General features: G+C 39.9%; 1 protein-coding gene and 1 long non-coding RNA gene across 3 annotated transcripts in view; one reads left to right on the top strand and one right to left on the bottom strand.

The window, feature by feature from the left end:
- The window catches only part of FBXW7 (F-box and WD repeat domain containing 7), a 169,094-nt gene that overhangs the window by 149,930 nt on the left and 2,492 nt on the right, over positions 1-16,672 (top strand). For both annotated transcript variants that reach the window (XM_064148656.1, XM_064148657.1), the window contains 6 exons: positions 2,461-2,584; positions 4,424-4,560; positions 7,047-7,160; positions 10,248-10,429; positions 11,492-11,717; positions 15,881-16,091. In XM_064148656.1, coding sequence (XP_064004726.1) covers positions 2,461-2,584; positions 4,424-4,560; positions 7,047-7,160; positions 10,248-10,429; positions 11,492-11,717; positions 15,881-16,091 — 994 coding nt within the window. The remainder of the gene's footprint in view (positions 1-2,460; positions 2,585-4,423; positions 4,561-7,046; positions 7,161-10,247; positions 10,430-11,491; positions 11,718-15,880; positions 16,092-16,672) is intronic.
- LOC135178103 (uncharacterized) lies at positions 9,767-15,958 on the bottom strand. The gene is made up of 3 exons (XR_010303351.1): positions 15,870-15,958; positions 12,427-12,546; positions 9,767-10,574 (listed from the first exon to the last, which is right to left on the bottom strand). It is a non-coding gene; the product is annotated as an uncharacterized LOC135178103 (long non-coding RNA).

The raw sequence follows: 16,672 nt of genomic DNA, 5'->3' as shown, positions 1-16,672 counted from the left end.
TAACGCAAACAAACCTCATCGAGCTAACTCCGTTATCTCCTCTACTTACACTGGCTGCAGAAGGGAGTGATGAACCGAGCTGTTGGGGCAAGAAGAAGTTGTTGGGATCAGTAATTCTGTAAACAGGCTTCCCTGTCTAAGGCAGCATCCTGTGAACACACGCTCTCGTGAGTTGTCGCTGTGTATTAACATCTGTAGTTATCCGAAGCGCTGTTGGATGCAACGCCGTGATTTTATTTATTACCTAACTAGGACAAGAGGATGATTTGGAACAAGGTTTTTCATCAGAAACATCTTTGTTTCTGATGCAAAGACAGTAACTTGATAGCTAAATAACCAAGAAAACGTTTGCATTCCTCTTGAAGCAATGTGCAATCCAACAATTAATGTGAAATGAATACCCCTGTTTTCTTGCTGAGACTTAATTATTGAAATCACTTGTTTGTAAAAACTAAGTAGAAACAGAAGGAGTTTTGCTGAGATCAACAACAAAAGATGTGTTGCCACTGAGCAAGTGAAGAAAAAGAGACTGCTTCTTACTGGCTATAACTGACACTACAGCAGAGAGTAGTCCTAAATACACTGGAGTCAAGGTCAGATCTTTGCTACTTGAGGTTTTCCTCTAACTAGATCCATAAGCTGAGACAAAGGGATGTCATCTTTCAAGTACTGCTAATCTTAAAGTCAACTGTGGGCTGTGTTGACACGTGATGACTATTTGGATAAATACAGTCTAAAATAAATGTCACCCACATGTAACCTGGTTTAGCATCTGCTGGCCAGCAGTTGTAATGAACGCTTTGAAAGCGTCCATATTGGTATAGATGAGTGATATTTAAACAAACTCTGCTGTCAGTTAAGGAATATCCAGCAAAACCAGAAGGGATCTCTTGCATGTTTGATTCTTGCCACATGCAGGATCAACTGATGTGTGTTTGGAAACAGCACTTCTTAAATAGTTTTACATTCCAGGGAGTCTAAAAGGGTGGGGGCTGGTGTTTCTCTTGTAATAGAGTGTCTTAGACCAGATCCTAAATGCTGACTCCCTCAGTAAGGACAGAAGGAAGATTCCTCAGATTTATGGCTTAGGGTGCATATGGAATCTAATGCATAAATCAAGACGCAGGTCTCACAAGTGTGGAGTCCTATGTGCATAATGTGAGCTGCAGGTGATGACTTGCAAACAAGGTGTGGGTGTGTGTGTAGTCAAAATGCAAGCAGTTCTGATGTACTGAATTTTTATTTCCTGCTTGGTCACTGCCTCATCTAAATTACTGAAAATAAACATTTCTCACATAATAAGGTCAAAAAATCTGCTGAGGGCATCAGCCTCTTACAGAATTCCAGTCTGTGCTGCATAGAAAGGCAGATTTCATTTATATACATCCTAACTTCAGCTAAAAATTAAATTAAAAAAAAAAAAAAGCTAGACACAAAAGGATACATCAGGCAGATGTAGAAGTGGAGTATATGACTTCCCTGACAAAGTTTGCATCCACCATTTGAGCATGTAAGTAATTCTCTGCATTACTTTTTATCTATAGTGTTCTTTCTTCAGAGTCTGTAGCCATGGAGAGGACTTCTTATACTTCTGTTTTCCATGACTGGGGAGATGTATTGTTGCTGTCAAGTAGCAAAGCTGTACTTGGCTATCGCACCCTTAAGGAATTGTCTTGAATTGTCTTTCAAGTGCTTCTGTTCCTGCTTAAGATAGTTTTGTCAGTTTTATCATGGTCATTTTATGGCTTAGCACAATCAAATGAGGTCTGAATTTTCCCAAGAAGCTGTAACTTTGTCAAATGAAAAGCTCATCTTCTGGTGCTCACTGGGATTTCCCATGTGGTTTTGGTAACTTAACAGGTACAGTATTGAAGTTACCTGGTATCATCCTGCATCCTAGTCCATAAAACTCCCCATCGCATCTCTTGGGAGTGTGTTTGCATTCTCATCAGAAGATGGGCAATGTTTGCTGTATTCCCCAGGGCTGCAGAACGTTTCTGAACTCAAGCGTACACAGCATTTACTTATATTGTATTTTAGGCTTCACAACATCATAGCATTCTTTCCCTTGTGCTCACATGCAAGTGTTGTACTTTCTAGTTAAACTCACATAACTTTTGGTGCACTTGGTAGCATAGACAATTATTTTAGTAATAACTCTGCTAATGATTTAAAGTAATGTGGGTTACACTTAAAACCAAATACAATAGTAATTTAATCTGATGCCTCCTTTCTTGCAAATACCAGACTAATTTCTGATGTGATTTGCATGGATATAGTTAAACTCAACTTTCGTGTGCCCACTGGAATAAACTGTTTAAGTTTCTGAGGTGGTTTAATAATTTACTGTTTCAATTTCCTGGATCTCAGCCCCTGATGTGTGATAATACTTGGGAATTACTTCACTCTTCCTTTCAGAAGGAATTAAAAAAAATACACTTTCTTTTTGGTTTTTGACAGCTGGCACTGTATGTGCTGTCATTCCTGGAACCCAGGGACCTTCTGCAGGCAGCCCAGACATGTCGTTACTGGAGAATTCTGGCTGAAGATAATCTCCTCTGGAGAGAGAAATGCAAAGAGGAGGGTAAGGCTGAGCAAAAGGATGGATGTTATGGGCAAAATGTGGCTGTCATAAAAAGTACAGCTCATTTACATAATAAGCTTAAAGTTTTACAAAGGCTATTCTTGTGACTTTAAGTTTACTGCTAGTGATGCTTTCAGCTACATGGGCTGGATCTCTGTTGAAAGTAGGACTCAGAAGTAATCCACGGAGCACTAGAAATGAACCTAGAGTAAAATTTGAACACCCTATTTATAAAGTATACTAGGTGTATGCTTTTAAAATAGTTATTTTTGTTTTTTGTGAGAAGTATTTTTATTCAAAATACAACCAAAGCACATAAAAGCTGAGATGTAAAAATGGCAGGAGTCTCGCAGTTTGTGAGTAAGATGGAGGAACAGCTTTTTCAGTGGTTGAGTAGAAGAGATGCTGAAATTTCACATCAGTAATAGGAAAAATTAACAGAGAAACAGCACATAGTAGGGACAGAAGCTGCTGACTGAACTGCCTAGAGAGGGATATGCAGTCTGTAAGCCACGTGGATATTGCTTGCTTGCACCAAATCACAAACATACAGTGCTTCAGCAGTAATGTGAGTGGGGAAAATGGCTCCTTGGAAAGTAGCCACATATTTGAGGACAAGAAAAATTCACACTTTCATTTTTAAGGAGAATTATATGAACAAGGAGTCTGTTCTAGGGGGCGGGTCACACATCATCTCGCATCCCAATCCCTCTTGGATGCAGGCAAACACAGTAGTGCCTTGGAGTATGAGGACAAGAGTTTGTGAGAGGTCAGTGAGGCTTTAAAAAACATACCAGTGTTAATGTTGGTGGAGGTCTGTTAAGGCACCTACTTAAATTTGTTTTCTTTTGCAATGGAAGCCAGGTGTCTTAACTTCTTAAACCTTCTCTAACAATTCTTCTCTTATAAATTTCAATGAAAAGTGCTTAAGAGGACAGAGTGAGAAAAATGGAAGTCGAGAGGGGAATGAATCTACATTTGCAAACTTTGAAGTAAAAATAAATTCAGCCAGGCATGAGCACACAGACAAACAAAACAGTATTGTAGACTGGTTAGACCTAGTGAGTTGCTCAGCAATCTGAAGCGGTTAATTAATTCAAGACTTGCAGATAGAGACACCAGTGAAAGGGCTAAAAGCAGGAGACTGAAATCCACATACTGGCAAGAGACAAGATTCTTGCTAGTAATGAGATTCAGTGGAGCAAGGAGCTGCATAGGGGAGAGAGATGGGTGATAGAGTTGTAAAAAAAAAAAAAAAGAGCTACCCATAGTAGCAGGGCTAAAACAAAGCATTGCTGCTTAAGTGTCAGCTCAGAAAAAGAATAGCTATACTTAAATTGCAGCCAGGAGAGGCTGCAGTCCCAAAAGGCTGCACACAGCCTTTCAAATCAAGGAAAGAATTGCAAGTTCACTAATATTGGGAGTCAGAGTGAAGTTAACGGTAATGAAGATGGGTGACCAGAGTGGATGACTGCAGACTGGGAGGTTTACTTTTTGAAGGATTTGAAAAAGAGTCAGAGCAGTTAGGGAGTTTGTTGGAGGAGACAACAAAAGGGACGATCTAAAACCTACCTAATAGGTTGGCAGCAGTGAATGGCAAACAAGCGTTTCCAGCCGTGATTATAGTAATGATTGCCCTTGACAGACAAGGGAAGGTGTAGTATGAAGAGCTGAGGAGCAGCGCCTGACACAGTGTGAACATTGGCACGCAGGAGGTTGTTAGGTCGATGCAGTATTTAATATCAGAGATCACTGTAAAGGTTTGGGAGGGAGAGAAGTTGTTTTCTTCAGGGTGGCCTCATCTTTCCCCCTTCCTTCTATTTTAAAAATTCATTTCAGGGATTGATGAACCATTACATATCAAGAGGAGGAAAGTAATCAAACCAGGCTTTATACACAGCCCGTGGAAAAGCGCCTACATCAGACAGCACAGGATTGATACCAACTGGCGGCGAGGAGAACTTAAATCGCCTAAGGTGAGTTACTCAGCTATGTGCATGGTGCCGTGAACAAAACAGGATCTACTCATGCGTTGGTTTTTTCCTCCATGCACAACAATGCAATGTATTGCCACAGAGAACAAAATACTTGTATTTTAGCTTACCTTGGGTTTAAATTCATTTCTGAACACCATGTTAGTAAATCAAAACGTGATTCTTCATGCAGCTGAAATCTTTCAATGCTGTTCTAAACATTTCAGTACAGGTTTTGAATTGCTATAAATATGCTGGTCTCTTTGAAACAGATAATCTCAGCAACTTGATTTAAAGTACTTACATTTAAATTAAGCATACAGACACATATATAATATATATAACTACAGCAGCATTTGCACAGCTGGGCCATGTCACAACATGAAGATACTCCACAGCTATTCAGTAGTGATGTAATGCTTTATTTTTGTACATTTTCTTCTAAATTGAGCAGCCCAAGACAATAACTTCGTTCTGTGTTGAGATGGGTTTTCTAAATACTAAAATTCTTCAGTGAAATTGGCGTATTATCTTTACATCTTTTCCAGTATGAAGATATGAAGCAATGCTTCAGATCTTGTGTAGAGCAAAATAGCAGCTGTCTAAACTCCTCGATAGGCTGGGGACAGAGTGGCTGGAGAGCAGCCAGGAAGAAAGGGACCTGGGGGTACTGGTAGGTAGTAGCTGAACATAAGGCAGCAGTGTGCCCAGGTGGCCAAGAGAGCCAGTGGCATCCTGGCCTGGATCAGGAACAGTGTGGCCAGTAGGATGAGGGAGGTTATTCTTCCCCTGCACTCAGCACTGGTCAGGCCACACCTTGTGTACTGTGTCCAGTTCTGGGCTCCTCAATACCAGAGAGATGTTGAGATACTGGAACATGTCCAGAGAAGAGCGATGAAGCTGTTGAGAGGCCTGGAATACAAGCCCTGTGTGGAGAGGCTGAGGGAGATGGGGTTGTTCAGTCTGGAGAAGAAGACCTTATTGCTGTTTACAACTACCTGAAGGGAGGCTGTAGGCAGGTGTGGGTCAGTCTCTTCTCTCAGGCAACCAGCAAAAGAACAAAGGAACACAGTCTCAAGTTGTGCCAGGGGAGGTATAAATTGGATGTTAGGAGGAAGTTCTTCACAGAGAGAGTGATTTGCCATTGGAATGGGCTGCCCAGGGAGGTGGTGGAATTGCTGTCCCTGGAGGTGTTCAAGAAGAGATTGGATGAGGCACTTGGTGCCATGGTCTAGTTGACTGGATAGGGCTCGGTGATAGGTTGGGCTGGATGATCTTGGTGGTCTCTTCCAACCTGGTTATTCTATGACAGTGAAGAGTTGGTCAGAAGCATGAAGAAAAGCCATCTGCTTAGACTTTTAGTGTTTTAAGGCAATTTGCCTATTTTTTTGATTACAGTATTACAAAATAATATAAACAACAACAAAAAAATGTCCATGGAAAAGCTATGGCTGTATCCTGCTGTTTATTTGGCCGTGACTTATGTACATGTCTGGCAATAGTGCATCTTGCCTCGCTATGCCACATCAAGTTATCTTGGAATTATTACTAAAATTACAGCCTGGGGCATTATCCAAATGCCCATTTCATTTCCATGAGCATTTTGAAAAGTGGTCAGATGTCTTAAATAGAAAATTCCTTACCCTGTGTGTAAAGACTTCTGGCTGTATTGCAATAAAATACACTCAATTGCAATTTTTCCCCAGATCAAGCATTGAAAAATCCTACCATGCTGATTCATGTTTCCAGTGCAACAAATTAATGCTTTTGTTTGTGTTTCACTAAGTTAATCATTTTCTAGAGTTTGCCTGCTTGCTTGGTAAGGGAGGAAAAAAAATATGTAGTAAGCCTTGACCACCAAAGTAGAAAGATACAGCAAATACAACCTCATCCCTTTCACCCCAGGCTGAAAGAACTCTTGCAAGTTAAGAGTAACTTGGCCACCTGGGCAGTGTGCCCAGGTAGCCAGAAGGCCAGTGGCATCCTGGCGTGTATCAGGAATAGTGTGACCACCAGGACCAGGGAAATCATTCTGCCCCTGTATTGAGCGCTGGTCAGGCCACATCTTGGGTACTGTGTCCACAGGTTGGACTCAATGATCTTAAAGGTCTTTTCCAACCCAGTTAAATCTGTGATTCTGCAAGTTAATGGAAAAGTGAGGAGGTGGAATAACTGCACAGGAGTTGAGCAATGTCCAACAATTAATTCAGCCTACTTTTGTTAGTGATTGTTCCTGGTACATTTAGGAGGCTTACAGTACTGTAGTGTGCCTGCTAAGCAGTGCAGTATCACTCCATGGAAGAAGGGAAATACCTTACCAGCTGGCAGTAAATTAGACTTGACACATGGGATTAAGGGGCCTTGTTATTATTGAAGCAACCCTAGCATTTTCTAATTTGTGAATCAGAAGACCACTTTGTTTCTCCTGTTTCTCTCTAATCTCCTGCATTAAATTGTGAGTGTACATTTTTATGTTCTTTTATCATCAGGTGCTCAAAGGCCATGATGACCATGTGATCACATGCCTTCAGTTCTGTGGGAACCGAATTGTGAGTGGCTCTGATGACAACACACTGAAAGTGTGGTCAGCAGTCACAGGCAAGGTAAGCTGCTGATTTTACTGAATTCCTTAAGAAATGAGCTACAGGTGGGGCACTGGTATGGCAAAAATACTGCTCTGCCACCCGACCACAGCATTCAGTGCTGTCTGGTGCAAGAATTGGAAAAAGCGCTGGCAAACTTCTGGGTCATCTTTTCCTACACAAAAAACTAGTCTAGTTACAAAAAGTCACCTTGATGCAAAATTGCAATGCTGCTCATGTTACCTTTGGCACGTATCCTTGTTCTCTTGGTGATTCTCTATTCTTGTGGAGTCGTTTGTGACACGGATTCTAAAAAATTTGGACAGATAAGTTACTTTATCTCCCTGAAAGCTTCGTTTAGCCTGATTTTACCCTTCTGGATCTCCCTTTCTCCCTTGTCTTCTAGCATTCTTTATGTTGTTTTCAAGTTATTGAAATATGGGGTGTTAATTTTACTGACTCTAATTTCAAATACTGAGTTTATTTTTCTTTCTGAGCTCTACTATAATCCTCAACCATCAAAAAAACCCCAAACCTCACCCCAATCAAACAACAACAAAAATCCCTTGCTCGAAGTTTAAGTATTTCCTATTAAATTAGATCCAGCACAGGTAGGAATTTAATAAGCTTCAATGATATGATTTTGGTTTAGAGAACAAAACAATATTGCAATCAAAACAATAGTAGTACTGAACATTTCACTCCTGTTAGAACATGACAGCAACCCAGCACACAGAGTTTTTGTTGTAAGGTGACTGACTGACCATGCTCCAAGGATATAGGAAAGGCCTCAGGGAAACAGCACTTCTTCCTTCCAGACACGTGCTGTGTGTACTTAGCCTTAAGCTTTTTTAATGGTAATAGTTGTGTGAACAACAGGACAGCTATCTAGGATAACATGGTTAAGAAGTAAGAGGTGTCCACTTAATACATTCAGCTTTAACATTATAAAGTATTTGTGTTTGCATGCCTAGAAGATCCTTGGTAGGATTCTAAATACTACTGTGAGGAAAAATACAATTAAAAGCAATAGGCAGCCTTACTGTGCCTCTGTTGGCTTCCTTACAACAAACTAATCAAGGAATCCATATTGAAATTTACATTTTTGTAATTGAAAAGGGCAGCCTATACTCAAGTGAAGAATAATTCCTTTGTACATATCACCCTCTCAAAAGTAGTATGTTCCTTTAAATTCATGAAATGGATCACAGCAGCATGGCTTAACAATTCCTGTTCAGTAATTTTTGAAAGTAATTACAAATTGCAGTGTGACTCTTTAGCCCAAACCTTCTAGAGAGCCAGAAATTGCCGTTTATGATGGAAGAATGCTGTGTGAGCCTTCATGCTCACTGCTGCTGAAGAATTAATAAAATAAAAAACCCTAAAGGTTGGTTTGTGCAAATGAACATGACTAAATAATTCCCTTGACAGATGTAAAGCCCAAAATAAGGATTCTGTGTTCTTACTGCTTTAGAAGGATGATTTCTTACAGTATGAGCAAATCAGTTGGGTTTCTTAAAAATATAACAGGAACTGTAACAGTATAACAGCTATGAACTGAAAAAGATGGATTCGATAGCAGTGAATTAAGCTAGGAGTCAGGAATTGCAGAGGGCTAGCAAAAAAATGTTTGAGAACAGGAAAAAAGCAAGGCTTTGGGTGTTAGAAAGAACAGGATATTAGCAGAAATTAGTATAGTATTGCTGATGCAGAACAAAATGGAGGACATCTATGCGATTGAAATGCAGCATGCAGTGATAATAGAACATTGCAGCAGAAACTCACAAGGATGTTAAACAACAAAGTTCTGTTTTTTTTTTTAAATGCAGTTGATCCAGATAACCTTGTTGTAATGATTTTTTGCTAAAAGTAATCTGTGATCTAAAATTGTTGTTTTTTCAAATGGTGTGGGCACAAGGAGCAAGTCCAAAGGGTAGTCAGAAAGCTGGAATGTATCAGTGTTTAAATGGAGTAAACTGAAAGACAAGGTAATTAGGATACATTATCTCAGATAAAAAATATTGGACTACATCAAGAGGAGTCAACTAACAGTTAAAGGCAGGCCATGGCAATTAATGCCAGATAGCATTAGATTACAGAAAAGGAGATCGTCAGGCTGTCTTGACCTCTTTCCTCATGCAGTTACAGGTTTGACTGATAAAAATACTCGTGCAGAAATAGACAGCTATATGCACTGCAAGGCCATATCCCCATGGCACAACTGAAGAAAACAGAGCAATGCAAAAATCAACATGGCATGTATTTAAGTGGGTTAGAAAGTGGGTAATTATAGAGATCATGTTGTTATGTAAATGCAGAATCTTCATGGAGTGTCTTTCTAGAGGGGTCTTGCAAGGATCTCTTCTTGTCTGTGCTAATTAGCACTTATTGCTGCCTGGTGAGAAAGCATATATAGTTGGTACTTGTAAGGATACAGGCTGAGAGAGGGAGAAAGGTCATTGTTCCAGAACCATGGAGGCATTATAGAAGTGGGAGTGAGCAAACAGTGTCTCTGCAGAGTGAGAAACCATGCCATCTATTTGGGATCAAAGAAGGTAGGCTGTGCTTGCATGTTGTGGGGTTCTCTCCTGGGCAACAGGGAACTCTGAAAAGGGTTTGAAACATGATTTTGCAGTATTGGTGCCATAGCTCTGGCTTACAGAATGCAGTGTTTCTTGGATAAACAAACAATACAAAAGGAGTTTATGGTTTATACATTGGTGGTAAAACTACTGAGTGAATGCTCTCTGCAGCTCTAACACTTGTGCTTCAGACTTCTATCAGAAAACCTGCGGTGACTCAGAAAAATGCCTGGAGAAAATGACTCAAGGCTGAAAAACACTCCCTGTATTGAGAAATCTGAAAAGACAGTTTAGGTTATTAGGGGGAAGATTATAGGGAAAATTCTTTGTAGTTGAAGTATCAGTGATGGAGAGAGGAATTCGATGAATATATATAAACAATGGGAATTTCTTGTTCAATCACACAGTAGCCTCCATGGGTCTTCTGGCTCTTGCTGTGAGGCTCCTGTTACTTCCTAAATTCCTTTTTCTTAAGTTTCCATTCAACTCTGTCAAAAGGGTAACTAAGCAAAATATTTCATTTCAGTGTTTGAGGACACTGGTTGGGCACACAGGTGGAGTCTGGTCATCACAGATGAGGGACAATATCATCATCAGTGGCTCTACAGACCGAACACTGAAAGTCTGGAATGCTGAGACTGGAGAATGCATACACACCTTGTATGGACACACCTCCACTGTTCGCTGCATGCATCTCCATGAGAAAAGGTAAGGATTTGTCCAAAGTACAGCCACATTTACACTTGTATTTGCCTTGTCGTTTGCACTTGTGTTCACACAAGATGCTTGTTAAACTTGGGTATCTCATCCGACATTGAGTGAAATACAAACCAGGCAAAGCATTCAAACTACACTGCATAAAACAAGAGAAAGGAAGTGATTAGTAGAAGCAAAAGCGTAATGGTACTAATTAAAGAACAGAAAATCGTGTCGTGTATTTTCTGAAGTCACATTCTCTGTTATTTCAAATCTACTTCTTTGTTACACTGTGATCCAGTCTCCCACACTCTGAGTAATTTCTCCTTTTTGTCAGTGTTACAGACTTCTACTTGTTTTACTAAATAACTTTTTAAGAACCATTACTACAGTATTTTATTTAAATTTTAACATAATTTCTGGCTTAGTAAACCATGTCTTGAGTCAGTGAACATTGGTAGGCTCTTACTTAACCATGTATGGAGCTGTGAACAAAGTGCCTGGTGTTGCATTTCTTTCTTTTTTTTCTTCTCCACTGTTTTGAAGAAGGATGAAGTTTTTTCTTACCAATTCTACAGCTACTAATTCCTTCTCATTTCTGTTCTTACCTTAAATTTTTTTAACAGTATAAGCTGAATGGAATCAAGCAGAATAACTGTTTCTTTACTAAAACTTCTGTTTGTCATTAGTTAACTCAGTCATTAAAAGGAAATGCTCATAGCACTGCCTGGAGCTCAGCATATTCACAGGCTTTCAGAGGTAGATACAACAATCCACACCGTTTCTCGTAGCATTATTTTGGTGCTCAGGAATGAAGTGCCTTCTTACATACTGGTTGGTATTTATATCAAATAAATCCTGAGGAGATGAGAAGCAGAGGAAGAAAAGGCACTCAAGTCATCTGCAATCCTAATGGAACGTCATGCTAAAGTAGACCTTGAGTGGCTGGTGAACTAATGTGATATGTTCTAATGTCCCAAATTAAAACTTGTAACTGATTTGTACACAAGTCTAATTGTTTTAATGTTTTTGTGTCCAATACTAAGTACAGGAGGGGTTTTCTTCTTCCTCCAGAGTGGTCAGTGGGTCTCGAGATGCTACACTGAGAGTATGGGACATAGAGACGGGCCAGTGCTTGCACGTTCTGATGGGCCACGTAGCTGCAGTTCGGTGCGTTCAATATGATGGCAGAAGGGTTGTAAGTGGTGCATATGATTTTATGGTCAAAGTGTGGGATCCAGAGACAGAGACCTGTCTGCACACACTGCAAGGGCATACTAACAGAGTCTACTCATTACAGGTATGTGATTTTTCATCTGCTGCTTTAGTTTCCTTAAGTAACATTTAAAGTCAGCCTATTTCACCTTGTTTATTAAATTGTAGGTACCTACTCCAGAGTAAGTCAGGACACAAGAGTATAGAGTCATTTGTAATTGATGGTCTCCTCTTTCCTTTTGTTAATTTAGAAACTGAGATTTTTTTAGAAGAGCTTTCTTTTTTTTAAAAGCACCCAGTATAATAAAGCCTGACTCTATACCAGCAAGTGAAATAGTTCTGTGGGTTTTGCTGGGTTGCTTGGTGGGTGTTTAGGTTTTCTTCAATCTTGCATGTATTTTGGAGCTCTGTTTCTGATTTCCCAAATAATATCTAAAATCACTGTTTTAAATGAATCACATGATACAGTAACTGAAAATGTCCACAGAAGTCTATTGGATCAGTGTTCTGAATTAGCAGATCTGTTTACCTTTTTTTTGTAGTCCCATCTTCCAGTTTCAAACTGTAATCCACAGTAAGACTGAACCTAAAATCTTTTGTTCCTACATAAATCTCCAGCCTCCTACTTCGTTTTCTCTGAGTAGAGGCCAGATCTACAACTGTGAGGCTTTGTCAGCAGAGGCACGTTGTTAGGACATGGCACTGCGCTGTGGCATGGCCTACCAGCCACGTGGACTGCTCAGCAGAACTACACTGGCAAAGATACATGTAAACCTCATGTAGACTCTTCTTACCTTTACTCACCCAAAAGATCATCTTGTTCATTCATAAAGTCAAAGCGTCACTTCCAGGCATTGAAAGGCGAAAGGAATTAATTTCATGCTTGTGCCTGTTCTCACCACACTCTGGCAGGACTTGAAAAAAAAATCAACAAAGACAGTTCAAAGTGGGGAAATTGCATTTGGCATGTAGCTGCTCTGGTCTGTGGCTCAGAAAGTGAGGCTCATTGCTAGAGACATTTTTCATGAAGTGTATTCTTCATAAGGTGTATCTCTCCATAACAGGTTAAATAGGAACAAAACACCTAATTGGTTTCCTTTCCCAAAATACTAAGTAATGTTTATCCAAAGTCTTCATCCCTTCCATTTATATGCTGAGGAGTATTCTCTAGACAAGCAGCATGTTAAAAATGCTCTACTGCTTTACCTGACTATCTCTTAAAAATATTCAGGGACAGTTGGGAACAGCATGTGGTGCTCTGCCTTATCTTCACCAGTGGCTCTTGTTTTGGCACACAAGTAGCCACATCTTGTTCTGATACTGTTGTAATAGTGGATCAAATAATTGGGTTGCCTTACACACCAATACTGTCTATACCCTGTGAATGGAACCTGGCATTCTGAAACAGATGATTTGGGGCAAAAGGCTACAGCTGCTTACAGTTTTAGGGCTAAAAGAATCATGAAAATTTCATGGTGAGCTCCTGCTGTCTGGCCTAAAATAGCCCCAAACAGCAGAACAATCCAGCTGAATACTCACCCTGTCTTCTTTGACCCTGCTCCATGGCAGGTTCTATTATATCTCAATATTTCCTTATTTGTCGACCCCCTAACATTTTCCAGCGTTCTTTGTGCAGCAGTTTAAGGCTGCTGACCATGTTGTGTTTTCTTACTCTTTCTTAGCTGCCTTTCAAGTAATCCACACATTTCAGAGTTCATGAGTAACAGCTCAATCACTGATCCAAACCACTGTCTGTTTGACTATAGCAGTATCAGAGTAAAGTTTGCCTTGAATGTCCAGCCTTAAAGCTCTCTTTCTGAATACCTTATGGACATGAAATACAATTAACTTTCAGAAGAGGGGAAAGGAATGAAGGGAATTCAGAAATTGTCACATCAATCTGATTTACTTCTGTTTAGGAGAGGAAAACATTCTGTAGTGTCTCCACCCAAATCACTTGCTGGGCTACTTAGCATTCTTCATCCTTTTACCTGAACTCAAGTTAGTTCATATTTTCTTTTGAAAGCAGAGTGTCTAAAACAGGATGCCAGATTCCAGTCAAAGTCTTACCAAGTGCTTACTAGAAATGAGAAATTGTTTTATGTGCCTTACAGAGAATACCTCCAGTTTAGATACCAGAATGTGTTAAGTGTATCTTCACCAGAAATGTGGTGCACACAGCCAGTCACTCTCTACATTATTTTGAACCGAGGTGCCACGCTTAACCATGTTTGACTGCAGAGATGTAAGAAGTTAGTTTTCTGCAGGTTTTATAAGAAGCAACAGTCTCAGACAGTTGGAGTGCCCTTAATTAGGTTCTTTCTTTGCCATTATTAGATACTACTCGGTCCACATGGACAAGTAGTCTTGGATTGCCATAGGTGTAACAAAGATTCCTGCTCACCCTTCATTCTTCCAGGCTTCAGCTACACCTTGATTTGTTCCCTGCCAAGCTCAAATATTCACTATCATTTTTTTACTTTGACACTCTTTGCTTTGGGTCAGTTCTACCATTTCAGATATCATCCAAATCCTACTGAAAATACTAAATGCCAAAGTCCTCCTGAAACTCTTTCTAACATTTATAATATTGCTGTGAACAGAGTTCTGAATGGGATAGTATCTCTGCCTCAAATTTTCCTCTCTCTCTGTGAAAATACCACCAAGACATCTGCTGCTTCACATGGCTTTTTACTCTGTCACAGAAAAAAAAATCATACTGGTTAAGACCATTTTCCCAGAAATCTGTGTTTGCTGCTACTTACTGCATTGCTGAGGGCTTACAGCCAGATTGATTATTTGTTAGTTTCTTCTGAAAATTGAAGTTAGGCTGACTGATCTGTAATTCCCCATTGCCCATCATCATCTCCTTCAATAAGGAAAGGAATTGTATTTGCCATCTGAAACTTGTCTGTCTTCCACGGGTTCTCAAAGATAGCAGCAGATGTCTCTGAAATTGTCTTAAAACAACTTGCCTTATGTAGGTTTTTTCCCCTGTTCTAGCAAAAGCTTGTGCTCAGTTGTCACTGGTGTTAGCACTGTGAGCCTACACTCAGATGGCTGAGGACTGAAGCAAAAAAAATGTTAAATAGCTGGTCTCACTTGGAGTTTCCTTCCCACTGAGCATAAATGAGCTTTTTCATTTTGGCCTTTCTCTTGTTTGGATTTGTTGTGGGGGTTCTTAACAGAATAGTGCTTTATCATCCTTAACAGCTTGGTTTGTGCCTTGCCTTTCTGATGTTGTCCTAGTGTGCTCTTTCAAACACATCTATTGATCTAGTTTCTACTTTTTTTGTACAATTCCTTGTGCTTTAGCCAAGTGGGTCTTGGTAATTTACTACACTTCCTATCTTTCCTTCACACAAGGATAGTCTATGTCTTTAAGAAAGTGCCAACTCTCCTGAACTCTTCTTCCCCTCAGAGAATAGATACATAAAAACCTCCTGGAAAGGAAGCCTCAACTGAAGTATTCCTCCTTGAGGCCCACTAGTTTTATTCTGCTGCTCTTTTCCTCTCCTTTTCTTGAGAATTCTGGACTCTGAGGTCATTGTCACTATCTCTTAAGTTACTTTCACCTTTATATTTTTTACATGTTCAGCCCTCTTGGTTGAAAATGTCTCACCTCTCAGCTGATTTCTCTACATATTTGTGTTCCACATTTTATATCTATAACAGAGAAATCCAAGAAATTGGACATCCCCGTTAGCCCGTACGCCTTTCCCTTCAGTGCCTAGGAAGTTGAAGTTCCTTACTGCACACAATTATGTTTATAAAACCCTAGCATTTTTCAATTATATTCCTTCCATTTTTCTGTTTTGGCTTTTCTGTAGAAGATGCTGGACTAATACTGTTGTTGTTCCGCTCCTTAAAGTCCCTCTGACTTGCAAAAAAGCAGGTTTGTCTTGTTAACATCATTGGAAAACTGCACTCTCCTCCTGCTACACTCTGCAGTGTGGGGAGGATTCTGTTGTGTTTAAAGCAGCTGTATTACGTTTATAAGACCAAGGGTTTAAAGTCTTTCTCCTAAAATCATGTACCTCATAGCCCATGTCTACTGCAGGAAGTGACAATGACCATGAAACACCTGCTCTGATTTCAAATGTTCTATATAGGCTGAATTCTTACTTCATAGCATAGTTTCTGAATAGATCTAGCATCTAGTGTTGCCCTTGGTGAATTAAATGCTTAACAGCTTTCTTCTTAGGGTCCCAATACAGCTGTTTGTAAGAGATTTTACCTTTCTCGTAGTTCGACGGCATCCATGTGGTGAGTGGATCTCTGGACACCTCCATCCGAGTCTGGGATGTGGAGACGGGCAACTGCATTCACACGCTAACAGGCCACCAGTCTCTCACAAGTGGAATGGAACTCAAGGACAATATTCTTGTGTCTGGGAATGCCGATTCTACAGTCAAAATCTGGGACATTAAAACAGGACAATGTTTACAGACATTGCAAGGTGAGCTTAAACTACCTGCATGTAAATCAAGCTGTCTGCAGTAATCTATGCCACAGGTTCTATATATAGAAAAACCTGAATTGCAAAGAAGCAAACACAGACCACTTACAACTTAAATATTTTTCTGATGACAGCTCCTTCTTCAGTTTAGAAGAACAAAATGTATTTAATCTAATCTATTCAAATCAGTTGCCTATTATGAAAGGCAGATGGTCTGGACTGATAGCAATTTGCTACGAGTATATTAGCCTAATAAGGCACAAAACTATAGGAAATGACATCTCAAAACAGTCAGTCAATGTATTTATTTAGGGGTCACTTGGATGTTCAAAGCCCACTGATTAATTGGACTGGGAGGCAAAGTACGCTGTCTGTTGCAGTAAATCAAGAGAAATGAGCAGGAAATGTTTGCTTGCTTTCAGTAGGAAGAAAGATTTTTCTTTTCAGACAGATGCCACTCAGGCATCACTCGTACAAACACATCCTTTTCTTTTTTTCCTACAAAAAAGGTCTTGCGTCGCTCCCACAGATCACATGCAGCATCACTGGCTGGAGCAGAAAATTAAATCAAGCTGATTAAC

Source organism: Pogoniulus pusillus, chromosome 9 (assembly GCF_015220805.1).
Source record: "Pogoniulus pusillus isolate bPogPus1 chromosome 9, bPogPus1.pri, whole genome shotgun sequence".
In the NCBI taxonomy this organism is placed as follows: Eukaryota; Metazoa; Chordata; class Aves; order Piciformes; family Lybiidae; genus Pogoniulus; species Pogoniulus pusillus.
Note: the sequence above shows the minus strand (reverse complement) of the source record. Positions and strands in the feature narration are given on the sequence as shown.